The sequence below is a fragment of the Haliotis rufescens genome, unplaced genomic scaffold (genome assembly GCF_023055435.1).
Source record: "Haliotis rufescens isolate VD_foot unplaced genomic scaffold, xgHalRufe1.0.p SCAF_11, whole genome shotgun sequence".
NCBI lineage: Eukaryota > Metazoa > Mollusca > Gastropoda > Lepetellida > Haliotidae > Haliotis > Haliotis rufescens.
The window spans coordinates 11,359,884-11,375,203 of record NW_025963791.1 but is presented as its reverse complement, the minus strand read 5'-3'; the positions used below and the strand labels follow the sequence as shown (position 1 = coordinate 11,375,203).

The 15,320-nt window shown below is 39.5% G+C and overlaps 1 protein-coding gene across 10 annotated transcripts in view; it reads left to right on the top strand.

The window, feature by feature from the left end:
• The window catches only part of LOC124141170, a 39,858-nt gene that overhangs the window by 17,145 nt on the left and 7,393 nt on the right, over positions 1 to 15,320 (top strand). For 8 of the 10 annotated variants that reach the window (XM_048392229.1, XM_048392233.1, XM_048392230.1 and 5 more), the window contains 10 exons: positions 5,408 to 5,440; positions 6,111 to 6,352; positions 6,719 to 6,928; positions 7,495 to 8,946; positions 10,036 to 10,062; positions 10,388 to 10,558; positions 11,243 to 11,339; positions 11,452 to 11,516; positions 11,759 to 11,847; positions 14,926 to 15,119. In XM_048392229.1, the coding sequence (XP_048248186.1) occupies positions 6,160 to 6,352; positions 6,719 to 6,928; positions 7,495 to 8,946; positions 10,036 to 10,062; positions 10,388 to 10,558; positions 11,243 to 11,339; positions 11,452 to 11,516; positions 11,759 to 11,847; positions 14,926 to 15,119 (2,498 nt within the window). In that variant the 5' untranslated portion in view covers positions 5,408 to 5,440; positions 6,111 to 6,159. The remainder of the gene's footprint in view (positions 1 to 5,407; positions 5,441 to 6,110; positions 6,353 to 6,718; positions 6,929 to 7,494; positions 8,947 to 10,035; positions 10,063 to 10,387; positions 10,559 to 11,242; positions 11,340 to 11,451; positions 11,517 to 11,758; positions 11,848 to 14,925; positions 15,120 to 15,320) is intronic. The other 2 variants (XM_046509089.2, XM_048392227.1) reach the window with 2 other exon arrangements.

Genomic DNA, 15,320 nt, shown 5'->3' with positions numbered 1-15,320 from the left:
CCACGCCACAGGGGCATCCCAAAAGGGCTACTCTATTATTACCCCGGTCAAGGGATCAGTGTGCACTCAACCATCATTCTCAGCTCCCTAGGGAGTATATTTCACTTCCATGAGCCACCACACTGTTACGAAATAAGCTTGGAAATCATTGGGTCCCTGTTATTGGGTGAATATTAAAAGTTATAATTTAGAGGGTCCTTAGGTTCAAATACCATTGATGCAAACATCAAGGACCCAAAAACCCACTTAATTTCGAAACCTGTACATCCTAATTTCATAACCTGACTAAAAAAGATGTGTCGTCCCTACACTGCACAGCAGCTGTATGTTCTCACAGGTGATGAAGGAATCACCGAACATGATGATGTGTACTACCCCTTGAAGCACTGATAATGATAAGAAAAGAGAAACCTCCACATTTGCCTGCACTTATCTTCTATAATTTGTTAATGCCACTCTGAAGACATTCTATGCTGACTCCCTAGTCCAAGATAACTGCATGTTGTAGCAGGTGAACTACAATAATTGTCCTAACAGCAATTCCTTGACAGAAATAAGGAAATCCTAATTTTTTAATACTGCATAATGCTATTTAGTCATATTTGAATGTAATGTTAAGTTGAACAAAAGATGAATTTGCTAGTTCATAATGAATAGAAAGATTAGTAAATTAAAAAAAAAATCTTTTTTTGAAAATGTCATGTTTTGATGGTATGTCGGTAGTGTGAAAGTGATGACATCTGAATAGAATAATTACCTTAGAATTGTAGCATCTTACAGTATTAAACAAGAAACATGTCAGTTATCAATTCTGGAGTTGTGTTCCTCAAAACTGTCTGTACTGGAAGGTTGGACAGATAGGTGGAGACATGCAGTCTATTAATGTGTGTGGCAAAGCTTTGGTGTATTTGTGCTCAGCTATTCATACTACTGTATTCCTCAAGGTCGACAATGAGACAGAGCTTTCTTACCAGAAAGTGTAATCCTTGTATACTGTGATGGCAAAACAAATGAAACACAGCTGACAGGATTCACTCATTGTATAGACAACTAGAATCTACAGTTACGTTTCAGCACTCGTTAAATAATACAATAGATCATGTACATTTTCAGTTATGACAGCTTTGGAAATTAACACTATCCCACTGGCTAGTCACTCCTAGAAGAGTCTTTGAAGCCAACAACGCTCTTTCACATGTTTAGTCATGGCAGCAAAGTTTTCATTGATTCAGAACACACTATTACGCTGTTTACATTATTTAAGACCAATATTTTCTGCAATAAGCATCTGCTGGTCATGTTTTGGGCTATTACCAGATATTTTTAATAAAGCTTCGGTGTCAGTTTCTGATGACACCATATCATTGTTCAAAGCTGAAAAAAATGTAGTTACCATGGTAACACATGGAAGATGTACTTCTTGCCAATTAGTACAAATCATGTAAGCCTGCATGTAACGATATGTATGACATTAGCTTTGAACTGATAGGTAGAAGCTGCCAGCCACATAGTTACCTTTCTATCTAAAGGTGTCAAGCTAGTATAGACAAAGTAAGATACAGCGGGGTTTTCCCTTGACTTACAAAAGTGGGGGTCCAAGGGACCTCAATAATTTAATTTAAGGGTCCTTGCAGGCAGTACAAGTGTAAAGTAATTAAATAGTAGTGTACTCTACATTTTGATTATTACTAAGAGCCTAGAATGAATCAATGATCATGTGGACAGTGGTCTTCAGCATTATTTCAGCCATATAGTGGTCATGATTGATGGATGAAATAACAGACACCCATAACTGCCCTTGATATGCCGTAGGTCCAATGAATATTATTGTGAGTCCCTTGGGATGCTGTATGTTCTTTTTCTGCGTCAAATCTCAACATTTGTGTCTCACAAACCCTGGATATCCTCATTCTGCTAAACAGTTTTGATATTCATTTATTATGGAATTTGTTCTTGAAATGGAAATGGTTATTTTAAATTTCAAAATGCCTTAAGCTGGAAATATATTTTACTGTGCTCTAACATGTCTAAATGCAAATATTATCTACAGTACTAAACCAGATAGAGAGTGTATAATTTATTCACATTTTCCTGTAATCCATACCGGTAATCTCAAATTAGCAACAATGCAGTGACTGATCCACCGATGACCTTGATATTGTTATAATGTTTTCAGTTCTTGATATACTTTCTTAAGGATAAACAGGTATAACACTAGCTGGATGCAACTGATATAAGGGTTGAGGTGACTGACAATCGTGTATCATTGGTCCCTGATAGCATAAATTGATGCTGATGCTATCAGGCAAAGATTTGCCTGACCAAGAACTGGAATATTGCTGAATGTGGCTTAGAACAGCATTCATTCACTCTGGTTGGGATGCTGATAACATGACAGTACATACTGTTCCTTGGAACCGTTGCAAGCTACTGCTCTCTTCTCTAATGCGACTAATGATGGTCATACAATTTGGGACAGTCTCATCAAGCTTCTGCCTTGCTTATTAACCATGAAAACTGTTGTCATGATTATGATGAGTATGATCATGATGATGAAAACCAACTACTTATCATGCTAATGCATGCTTAGCATCAACAGTCAACATCATCAAAGGTCAAGTTGATCTGTATGCCATGTATGCAGAGGAGATAAAGTGTTTTGAGAGTAGTTTGATGTTGCGTTTGTTGGATAGATGAAATTCACATTTCAGTTCTGGGATCAGCCAAAGAAGGTTACATTTACAGGGTTAACTTGACATGGTTGAGGGTGTTAGAGATTAGCCACTGACTAATGGGTGACTGAATATAGGCCACTTGTACTACACATGGTACAGATGTTTCAAGATTTATTTATACAGTTAGTATTAATGTCTAAACAAATAATGATAGTCCTTTCGCTGTATGACATAAATAGCGATCTTCTGTTCTTATGATTTTAGTCCATCTAGATGCACATATCTTTGCTGTAAGGAATTTTCATGCTTATTCAAGTTACTCTTAACTGTTCATCTAAATCTGTTGATCATGAATTATTAATCTTTAGAATTTTCAGCCATATGTGGCATAGATTATGTATACTGTCATTCTGTTAGCGAGAGTCATGTAGATAGCATCACTTTAACATAAGGAATATGGTTGTTATAGAATCATCACTTGTTCAGTGTTTGTAATTAAGCACAGTTGTAGGGGTCCTTATCATGTTTATCGGCCTATTGTTTAAAATTAGGCATTTAAGCCATCCAACAGATCATTTGTGCAGATTTAAATACCTAACTATAGGGCCCCAGGTCCTGATCCACAAAGTGTTTGTAGTGTAGTAGCGGTTATGGGGTGGATGTTGGTGGGGCACACACAACACGACGCTACTTGTCAGTTCACATGACAGCCGTCTTTATTCAGAGTGCATAATAATAATCATAGTAAACCCTGAAAATATAAAGCAAACATCATAAGTATTTTTGTAGAAGAACATAATATTGCCTTCGTGGAGATTAAACACAATTACATGACTTCATCTTATCAGCTAGCACATTAGCACTAGCATGAATAAATCTTTAAATATAAATAGCAGGTTGTTAACTATTTCTGAATCACTATATAAAATTGCCATTTGTAAATACTTTGTGAATACATTACATTCACACAAAACATTAATTTAGAAGGATGACGAGATACTAGTTATTAGTATATATACAGAATATGAAATATAAAGACCACATAAACTAACCTGGATAATGGAATCCTCAATACACAAATACCGAGTTTCATGATTGCACACACTGTTCCACATCCACAATCAGCAAGGGGCTGATATTAAGGAAAACGATCAAATATAAATCAAAGTGACCTCCTCGAATAAATGTGTATGACTGCCAACAGGATATGCCGGACAGAAACCTTTAAAACTAAATACACAATAGATAGTAAGCTGACCAGAGAAACTAAAGCAGGCAGACAAAAGAAACTTGTTCTGATTGCATACGCATGGGTCAGAATCTAGCCTGACCAAGTAAGGTGGCTATGGTTAAATGCAGGGTGCAGGGATAGGCTTATTGTATTGAGGGCTTGTATAACTCTAAAGGTTTTTAGTGTTTGTAGGGTACTGTTTGTAAAGTATAAAGCTAAAATGAAACATCTAAAATATCTTACTTATATGTACAAATACTTAAAACATGACTTGGCCACACTAGTTCAGGTGGGAAAATCTGTGGAAGGGAATTGGCTATTATCATGATTATTACAAATACTTAAAACATGACTTGGCCACTGTAGCACGATGATATTCGCAAGTCTATGATAAACTATATAGTTACGATAGCTCGTAACGCTACAAATGTTTTGTGGATCGGGACCCAAGACCCTTAATTTTGAACACTGATTATTGCCCAGACACAACCAATGTGTCTGCATCACCACATCAATATCAGTAGACATGTATTAGATTAACTAAGAAAGTAAGTGCACAATATAGACTATCAATAGGATAAGCTCTGTATGATGGCAGTTATGAAGTCGGTTTTAAGCCTGGCCACCACACCCTCTTCCTTGTCCTTACCCTCACGGTTGATGTAATATCCTCCCAGTCTACGCCCTGTTCGGTGCAAGATCTGTCACTTGTAGTGTGAATATTGTCAACTGGTGGTCTATATTGTGGTGTTTCCTTCCTCTTGCTATGGAGCTGCACTGGGAGTCTGCTCGCCCATGTAGTGCCTGGTTCCTGTCTCCTTGCACTTCACTTGACTCACACAGCTACTGAGTAACATGTCACTGTGCCCACATGACTATATTCCTCATTCTGACATGTTGTGTTGAACTGGCTTATGATTATATTTTTTATCAGGTTTAACCTGCGTGTATACCCAGCAAGTTTTATCAGCAAATCATCAGGTTGTTTATGATTCTGCAATGTGTAACCATATAAATTAAAAGAAATTTGCTTTATTAATTTAAGTTACCTACCATTTTAACATGGCTCCTATTTCTGATTGAAATTTTCAATATTTGTATTTTGGGTTTAGAATTTTGAAAATTGATGAATATGTAGAAAGTATTCAGCTGTTGAAAAACAGGAAATGTCAGGGAAACAGGAAATATGATATTTTTTGTTCTATTTTTGTCATTATGAAAGTGGGAGTTATGTTATCATGGATTATGAAAGATACATTGTATTATAAAACAGCATCAGGAAGTTGTGCAGACCATCCCTATGTTGTATGTCTGCATCTGTGTATCATGTAAGTGTACTCCAACACTCCTATGAATGAGGTATTAGCATGGTCACCGAGGCGGAATCTACTGCATTCACAAGGGGTGTTTCACAGTCAGTCTATTGTCATACCATAGTTATCATGGGGATATACAGGACACTGGTGTGTGGCGGGCTATAACTTGTGTGCTTGTTTTCCAGAAACCCAAAGACTGACTACACATACGCTCACAGGTAAGGAACAACTGGATATTTTGTGACTACATTGACGATTATCTTGTGTCAACAGATCTATACTGGTACAAATGTAATCATGGCAATATTGGGAATCATGAATATGGAATCACAGAAGTCCTTTCATATTTCACTGACCCGTGAAGATCCGGGGTTGAATAGGCCTTCAGCAACCCATTCTTACAGTAAAAGGCGACTATGCTTGTTGTAAGAGGCGACTAATGGGATCGGGTGATCAGGCTCTCTGACTTGGTTGATGCATGTCATCGTATCCAAATTGCATGGATCGATACTAATGATGTCAGTCACTGGATTGTCATATAGGCTGCCATCATATAGCTTGAATATTGCTGGGTGCGGCATTAAACAACAAACAAACTAACAAATAATATTTCACTATAAGTAATTGGTGTAATATGACACTGAATAATGCTTATAATTGTTCATGATAGATGTATTTGCAATACTATTAATAAGTAAAATATATTGGTAGGAAATATATAACCATGGTAATAACAACAAGGCAGATCGGGAAACCATTTTTTATTATCAGACTTCTGATATTCACTGCACGACTTTGCAAGATATTTCAGGTTTTAAGAAGTATATGATTTACAGAAAAAATTCAGGATGATAGCCCAATATAGTCTCATGTTCTATCTCACTTCAGTGGAAGCCATTATCCGAAGTATTCTGGAGAACCGGACATAATCCCCAACATGTCCCGGCACCGGATCAGCAGCCATGCCAGCGGCTATGTGCTTTCCCAGAGCGGCATGGAGACGCCACCCCCCTACCATCAGGAGGAGAGGAGGGTCATGGTGGATAGAGGTGTTCCGGAGGAGCAGTCAGGATACAGAGAAGACGTCACTTACAGTGAAGGAAGAAGCAGATCAAGTTCCTATTCACGAGGTGAGTGACTGTGTACGTGATGGACTTGTGCCCAGCAACACAAGAACATCTTGCTGTAGAGTTAAGGTCTCACTGAATTAATGATGAGATTTTCATTTCTGCCTACCCAAAACATTGGTTCCATTTGATAAGCCATGGCACAGTCAGTTTCAAGGAGAATGGTATTTTGAAAAATCAAATGCCCTTCTCCCATGTCTCCAGGTCCTAGCTTTTGGAAAAAAAGGATTTGATGAAAATCTCATTGTTAGTGTATCAGAGCCTTAGTGGTAAAGTCAAGGTAAATGTTGTGTCTCATACTCAGGATTTGGGCTATTAACAATGAATTAGACTAAGGGTTAACAAACGATTCCCGGGTTTTTTGTCAAGTGACCTACAGAACCGATGGAATGGTGTTGAGGTCTGGAAGTCGGCTTTCTGGTGTTGGATCCTATCTGGAGCGCAACGGCAACCACGCAATGTCATCGTCAGCATCACAATCATCATCACAGTCACTTGCTAGGTCTTTGAATAGTGATTTCGAGGTTACAGAGAGATCAGAACAGCTGCAGCATTCCACTCCACTCAGTCACCTATATGGTAAGATCTTGTAGCCACTGGTCAAAGGGATGACATGTATGGTCATTGACTTCCTTGGAAAGAGGAAGAGATATAGACCTTGACAACAGTTAGCATGATGATATCTATAGGATTGAGTTTATTGCAATAGATGTTGTGTAATTGTGGTTTCATGTGCAGATGACATAACAATGACTTTCACCTACTAATGATATTGAAAAAGGCATCTGCAAAAAAACAATGCAATTGCTTTTGAATTCTTTGTTTTTGATCAGATCTGGGCTTATCACGCTTTTACAGTAGCTTATACCTTTGAGTTTAAATCATTGCACATGTTGAATGCACAGTTCCAGTAATGCTGATCAATTTATGGTGACAATGAACGAATTGAACACCTCATTATATATTGATTTGTCTTGTTTTAATCAAGTTTACATTGTTGCTGCCTTTGTATTTCCTTTCAAGTTTTGAGCATGATTTCCAGCTTTAAGTTAATTTCTTGGTATGACATTTTTTTGAGTTTCATGTTTAAATGTCTATTGAATGTTCATTTTCAAATTTGTATTGTGTTATTTCTGATCACATAGATAAAAACTCTAGAGAATCAACAGATGCTGCCTCCCTCAGCCTGTCAGGGATATTTAGTCCCAGATGGACAAAGACTGTTGTTACAACAGAGACAATAGAATACATAGATTCTGAGGGGAGGAAAAGGCAGAGGCCAGCCAAGTCATCGCAAGATGAGGGAGAGGAGGTGGACTCGGCCAACACTTCAGGATGGTTCTCGGGGGTGAGGAACTTGATGGGAGGATCCCAAACTGAGGAAACCATTACTCAAAAGGAGAGGTTAAAGGAATCTCAATTGGAAGAACAAGATGTGACAGACAAGGATGAGCAGAAGAGCAAAAAGGGTTGGTTTGGGATGTTCCAGTCCAGTACTACAGAGACTACGACAGAGGAAGAAGAATCAAGGAGACAAGCTCTTGCTGAATCTGATTCTGACCTTCAGGGACGCAGGAAGGGTCGGTTTGGGATATTTCACTCTTCGGAGACCATTACAGAGGAAGAAGAGTCAAGGAGACGTGCTCTAGCTGAATCTGATTCTGACCTTCAGGGACGCAAGGGATGGTTTGGGACGTTCCGGTCGTCAGAGACAGTTACAGAGGAAGAAGAATCAAGGAGACAAGCTCTTGCTGAATCTGATTCTGATCTTAAAGGACACAAGAAGGGATGGTTTGGGATGTTTCAGAGGTCCGAGACAACAGAAGAAGAAGAGATAAGGAAACAATCTCTTGCTGCTGAATCGGATGCTGATGTTGAAGAATCTGACTCTGAGGAACAGCCAGGTTGGAAGAACAGATTCAGAAATCTTCTGTCCAAGACCACTAAGGAAAAGTGGCAGACAGAGTCGGTGAAAGAGAGTGATGTGGGTGAGTTCAGGGATGATGGATCTAAGAAGAGGTGGTTTGACTGGAAGAGAACATCCCTTCCTGAAAACACAGATGCAGAACAATCTGAGCCAAATCATCAGAGTTCAAACACAGGCTGGTTTGGATGGTTTGGATCAAGGATGGAAAACAGACAGGATAATCAAAATGCAGACAGTCATGGAGTAGAAGAGGATGACCAACACCCAGGATGGTTTGGATGGAACAGGATCTCAGAGTCAACCAGTACTGCAGAAACACAGGATAACAAGGAGGACAACAGTGTTGCTGAAGATGGATCAGGATCACGAGCAGGCTGGTTTAGTTGGACTGCCCGGCCAGCAGCTTCAAATGACCTTCAACAACCTGGCGATGATGATGTTGACAGCAGCTCAAAATCAAGACTCTTCTCATGGCTGAGCAGATCTGATGAAGAAAAGCTTAAAGAAGATCAAAATGAAAAGGAAGGCGATGAAAGTAAAAGGTCAGGCTGGTTCGGCTGGCTTGGTCGTTCATCTACTGAAGAGACAGACATTCCTGAAGGCTCAAGAAACAGAAAGGGTGGATTGAGAAAAGCCAGGAGGAGATCAAAGGGTCACAAAGTTACATTTAGTAAGAATCTTAAGCTTTCTCTGTGGTAGAGGGTAGCTAGTGACTTCATTCTTCATGGAACCCGGATCTGCTTCAGCTAACTGCTTGAGTCTAGAGGACTAGAATTCCTGCTTGTTGCATTAATCCCTCTGACTCTTCATTAACCTGCTCAGGATAATGAACCTGTATTGCTCGAGTATAGACAGCTTCTCTTGGTGTTGGAAACCCTGCTATTCCATTCTATTGCCTCTTCTAACTTCTTCTTTAAATGGATTCCCTGATAACAGCATGGGTCAGGTTCTGACATGATGATGAATGTATAGAACATGATACCTCATGGGTCTAAAGACTCATGTCAATTCTGTGCTGTTGTAATTTTGCTCTTTTGTTTAGCAAATTGCTTATGTATTTATCCTTCTTGAAATTTTCTTTCAATGTATTTACATTTCCCCCTGCATGTTGGGATGATTATCATTATTATATTATACTCTTCCTTCTGCATGTTTTCCACAACTTCCTGCTAACCATGGCTTGATAGTCTAGGCGCCAGTCTCATAAAAAGGCCTTAGAATTGACAATCAGTAAACATGTAGAGTAGAATTGTTTCACTAACATATATTCATAGATCATGTAATACTGTTCTCATTCATACATGTTGGCACTTTGACAGATGACCTTGAAGGTCATATCAAGGTTCAAAACAGATCTTTTTACAAAGTAATCATACCATGATAACTTAGAATATAGTCATAGCCCTTTATGCAGCCTAAACACCACATTTGGGATCCATTGTTAGTAATTACATAGTCTCAAAGACTGGATGCTCAGTTTTGTAGCATTTCTTACATATTTGTCACCATCATTATCTTGAATGTCCCAGTGGCTGAAAGGAAGTGCTACTTTACTGGAACCATGGAATTTTATAACGAATTGGACAAGCTCAAATCATTATTGAGATTTCTCTGCATTCAGCAATGGAAATTCAATGGAGTATGTATATGGTACTTGTTGTAAGGACAGATTGCTAGTTTTAATCCACACCATACAAAATGCATGCATAAACTTGTATAGTTCACATATAAATAATTTTTATGGTATTCTATTTTTTAGGTCTGGATTCTGAAGAGGATACAGAAGGTATGTAAACATAATCTGATGAAATTAAGTCCAGGTTTACACATACTTTTTGTCATAAAAACCTGTTATGTACATGTAATTTTTGCGTTCAAACACTCCTATTATCAGTTTGGGGTTTTACCCTTGTAGTGATTGTATCCCAACTGCGTAGACTGATGCTGTTGATGTTAATTAGTGGATTGTCTGGTCCAAAGTCGATTATTTACAGAATGCCATCATGTAGCTGGAATATTGCTGAGTGCGGCGTTAAACAACAAGTGAACTAACAAACAAAACCCTTGTAGTGTGTGCTGGAGTGATGACCATGTTGTGCTGTTATTGCTAGGTGATGTTCCAGTCAAGCCGAAGAGGTCCTCCACCTCCACACTGACCAGTGGAAGTTGGACATCACGGAGCAGTGGGAGCAGCTACTCCTCGCAACTGTCAGACGGCAAGTCACGGACATGGATGCAGCTGCTATTAACAGCAATAACCACCATTTCATCATTTGTGTCAGGTAAATATGAATAGAACTTCTGAAACTGCAGTTTAAGTTATCTCACAGTTCTTCAAACCCAATCTAAAAGTCCATCCATTCATGTGAAACTGCTAACATTTGACTCTCAGTCTGGCAGGTAGCTACCATGGTCTTCCCCACAAGAATCATGTTCAGCCACAACAGGATTCTTAAAATCACATGCAAACTTTATGATTCACTTTAAATGGCCTAAACTGGAGGCAAATATTTCCTCTTTCTCTCTTCTTTTATTATTTGTATATAGTTGGCAGGGCTTTACCTGGGCCTTTCTGTTTGTCCAGTATACTTTCAGTCAGTCTTTTGTTGTATCAACAACAAATAGACATGTAGTACATGTCAATGAAAACTCAATGGTATTGTCCTGGTTTGAAAAGCTTAATGATTAAGTGAAGCAAATCGAACAAGGACAGTTAAATGTATGTGCGTGCTAGAATGGCTAAAACTTAATGGGTGTTAGTGATTCAGATAGAGATGTATTTTTTTGCATCCTATGGGACTCAATTGTTATGTGTATAGAATGCAATATTTTGTGTCGGGTAAAACCATGTGATTATGTAATATAAAGAGAAATGTCGAATTTGGTCAGTTGTCTCCTATGAAAACACTGATTGTGTTAATTTGATTATATGCAGTTCTGATTCTAGTCTTGGAAATTATTTGCAGGTTTGTTGAGTCCTGTCACAAACAGTTATGCATATCGTCAAACGAAGATCACAATATGGAGATGGCTCCGGATAGCAGACATGTGGGTTGTATCAAGGTAAATACAGACAAGGATTTTAATGCATATAATCTTAAATGTCAAGTGGTGGTGTTTACTTTGAGGTTTGTCCACGGACTGAAAATGTTAATGTGTTTTCTCTATGTTGCAGGAGTGTTGGAGGTTGCTGCTGTCTTTGTCTGCCTCTGCTGTTGTTGCTGCCGCTGTTGTTAGGATGTAAGTAGTGATCATTGTGATATATGATTTTTGATGTTTTTATATGCAGCAATGTAAATAATTATCATATTTATTTAAGACAAATTATGAATAAAAATGTCACCCTTTAAATGAGAAATTTAATAACTAGAAGTGTCATAATAGCAGTAATGATAGAGGAACATTCTCTGTTTTCAAACCATAATGTATACATTTCTGATGCCATTGTTTGCCATTTATATGTAGACATTTCCTTGTGACAGATATGTATGGAGGAGAACTACTGGAACAAGCCAGGTCATCAATCAAGTCTTTCAACCTGCTGCAAGTGAACAATACATATACGCGGCCGGTGAGTACACACTGACAATACATACACACGGCCAGTGAGTACACACTGACAACACATACACACGGCCAGTGAGTACACACTGACAATACATACACACGGCCAGTGAGTACACACTGACAATACATACACACGGCCGGTGAGTACACACTGACAATACATACACACGGCCGGTGAGTACACACTGACAATACATACACACGGCCGGTGAGTACACACTGACAATACATACACACGGCCGGTGAGTACACACTGACAATACATACACTCGGCCGGTGAGTACACACTGACAATACATACACACGGCCGGTGAGTACACACTGACAATACATACACATGGCCGGTGAGTACACACTGACAATACATACACACGGCAGGTGAGTACACACTGACAATACATACACACAGCCTGACAATACATACACACAGCCAGTGTGTACACACTGACAATGCATACAGCTGGCCAGTAAGTACAAACTGACAATACATACACACAGCCAGTGTGTACACACTGACAATGCATACACCTGGACAGTGAGTACACACTGACAATACATACACACAGCCAGTGTGTACACACTGACAATGCATACACCTGGACAGTAAGTACACAGCCTGACAATACATACACACAGCCAGTGTGTACACACTGACAATGCATACAGCTGGCCAGTAAGTACACACTGACAATACATACACACAGCCAGTATGTACACACTGACAATGCATACACCTGGACAGTGAGTACACACTGACAATACATACACACAGCCTGTGTGTACACACTGACAAAACATACACCTGGCCAGTAAGTACACACCGACAATGCATACACACAGCCAGTGTGTACACACTGACAATGCATACACCTGGACAGTAAGTACACACTGACAATACATACACACAGCCAGTGTGTACACACTGAAAATGCATACACCTGGACAGTAAGTACACACTGACAATACATACACACAGCCAGTGTGTACACACTGACGTTGCATACACCTGGACAGTGAGTACACACTGACAATACATACACACAGCCTGTGTGTACACACTGACAATACATACACCTGGCCAGTAAGTACACACCGACAATGCATACACACAGCCAGTGTGTACACACTGACAATGCATACAGCTGGCCAGTAAGTACACACTGACAATACATACACACAGCCAGTGTCTACACACTGACAATGCATACAGCTGGCCAGTAAGTACACACTGACAATACATACACACAGCCAGTGTGTACACACTGACAATGCATACACCTGGACAGTGAGTACACACTGACAATACATACACACAGCCTGTGTGTACACACTGACAATACATACACCTGGCCAGTAAGTACACACTGACAATACATACACACAGCCAGTGTGTACACACTGACAATGCATACAGCTGGCCAGTAAGTGCACACTGACAATTTATACACACAGCCAGTGTGTACACGCCGACAATACATACACCTGGACAGTAAGTACACAGTGACAATACATACACACAATGGCGAGTACACACTGACAATACATACACCTGGACAGTAAGTACACAGTGACAATACATACACACAATGGCGAGTACACACTGACAATACATACACCTGGACAGTAAGTACACAGTGACAATACATACATACAGATGGTTAGTACACACTTTGTGGGGCATACAGGATAGTGAAAATAAATGGACTTGTATATTAGGCACAAAAAAATAGTTTCAGGATTTTGGAAAACGAAAGAGCTGTAAAATCCTGTTCACTCTGTCACAACACATGTAATGAAAAAGATTTATTTTCAAGTTACAAAGACTTATTTTCGGTGACTATTTTTCAGTGCTCTGTTGTGAGCACCAGTGGACTCAGTGTGAACAGGACGAGTTAGGTTGTTAGGAGTTAGCACTTGACCTCAGTAGATTGTCATGATGCCTCATGCTGTCAACCACTAGTTTGCCTGGTTCAGATTCCCTCAGTTACAGCTAGTCTAAGCATTGTGTTGACTGTGGCATAGGACAACATTCACTCACTTACTGCATACTGCACACACTATGTGTGAATCTTCAAATAAATAGCAAGAACCTTTGTGGGCCTTTTATTATTTTACAGCCCAATGAAGAATAGGTCTTCAATCAACCCATGCTTGTTGTAAGAGGAGACTATGCTTGTCATAAGAGGCGACTATGCTTGTCGTAAGGCTTGCTTGCTGACTTGGTTGATGCATGTCATCGTATCCCAATTGTGTGGATTGATGCTCATGGAATCAATCTCTGGATTTTCTGGTCCAGACTTGATTATTTACATATTGTGGTCATATAGCTGGAATATTGCTGAGTGTGACGTTAAACAACAACCAACCAAAAAAACAAACAACATATGTTGTAAAAACAGTTAATGTGTGGTTCAAATTAAATAAGGGGAAAAATCAAGACTTCAAGCATTTCTCCTATTTCTGTAGGTTGATTTCTGATCTCAACATGGTTTAGAGACACATTTCCAAACAGCAGAAGCCTTACTATTAGGGCTGGGACGGGTAACTCGGGTACCCGGGTCGGGTGGGTACTGAGTAGGACCAGGGTACCCACAGGACTACCCGGACCCATGGTTAGTCATGTGATATATAGTTAAATGACAAAAATGATCTTGAACTCTTATGGTTACACTACAAGTCACTAATGTTCGCATTTCTTTCTGACTATGCACCCATTCCTTCTGACTTAGACAACATATGGTTGAATAAAGACAAAACTAAGTCAACTTCAGTGTATGCATGACCAGATTGTTTAATATATGTATCTAAATACATTTTGCAAGTGCTGTGGTAAAACAAAATTCCCAATCAGACATTTTGTATCCCTTGAGACGTACAGTGGGTACCCTGGTAGGGTCGGGTAATAGGGGGTGGGTACCTGGGTAGTAAATTTGGACTCGTCCCAGCCCTACTTACTGTCTATTTGTCCTTACTCAAACCTTGTACAAAGGACAAAAATACACATACTGACATAGGTTATCAGATAATTAACAAAAGACATATATCTACATCAAAGTTTAGTGTTAGTATTTCATCTTTTCAGTTGCCCTATGTTGATCCAAGTACAATTAATATCAAGATACAGCAGTTTTTTGAGGAGCACAAACACAAATATGAGACAAATCAGCTGACGGCAGCTGATGTGGAGAAGATAGCGCAGGGTCTGATTGCCAAGGAGCTGGAGGACATGAAGCTGGCCTTGCTGCAGAACATCAACCAGGTGAAGGCAGACCAGGTGGGTGGCAGCAAGCCTGGATACAGGCACACGCACACGCGCACACTCACACTCACGCACACGCACACGCACACACTCACACACACACACACACGTGTCTAGCATAGCCTGGGGATGCTAGAGCAGCTTGATTCATGTAAATGGATAGATAGATGGTAAGGTAGAGTCTTGATTCTCACACCCTCTTGCCATCCTCACATCAG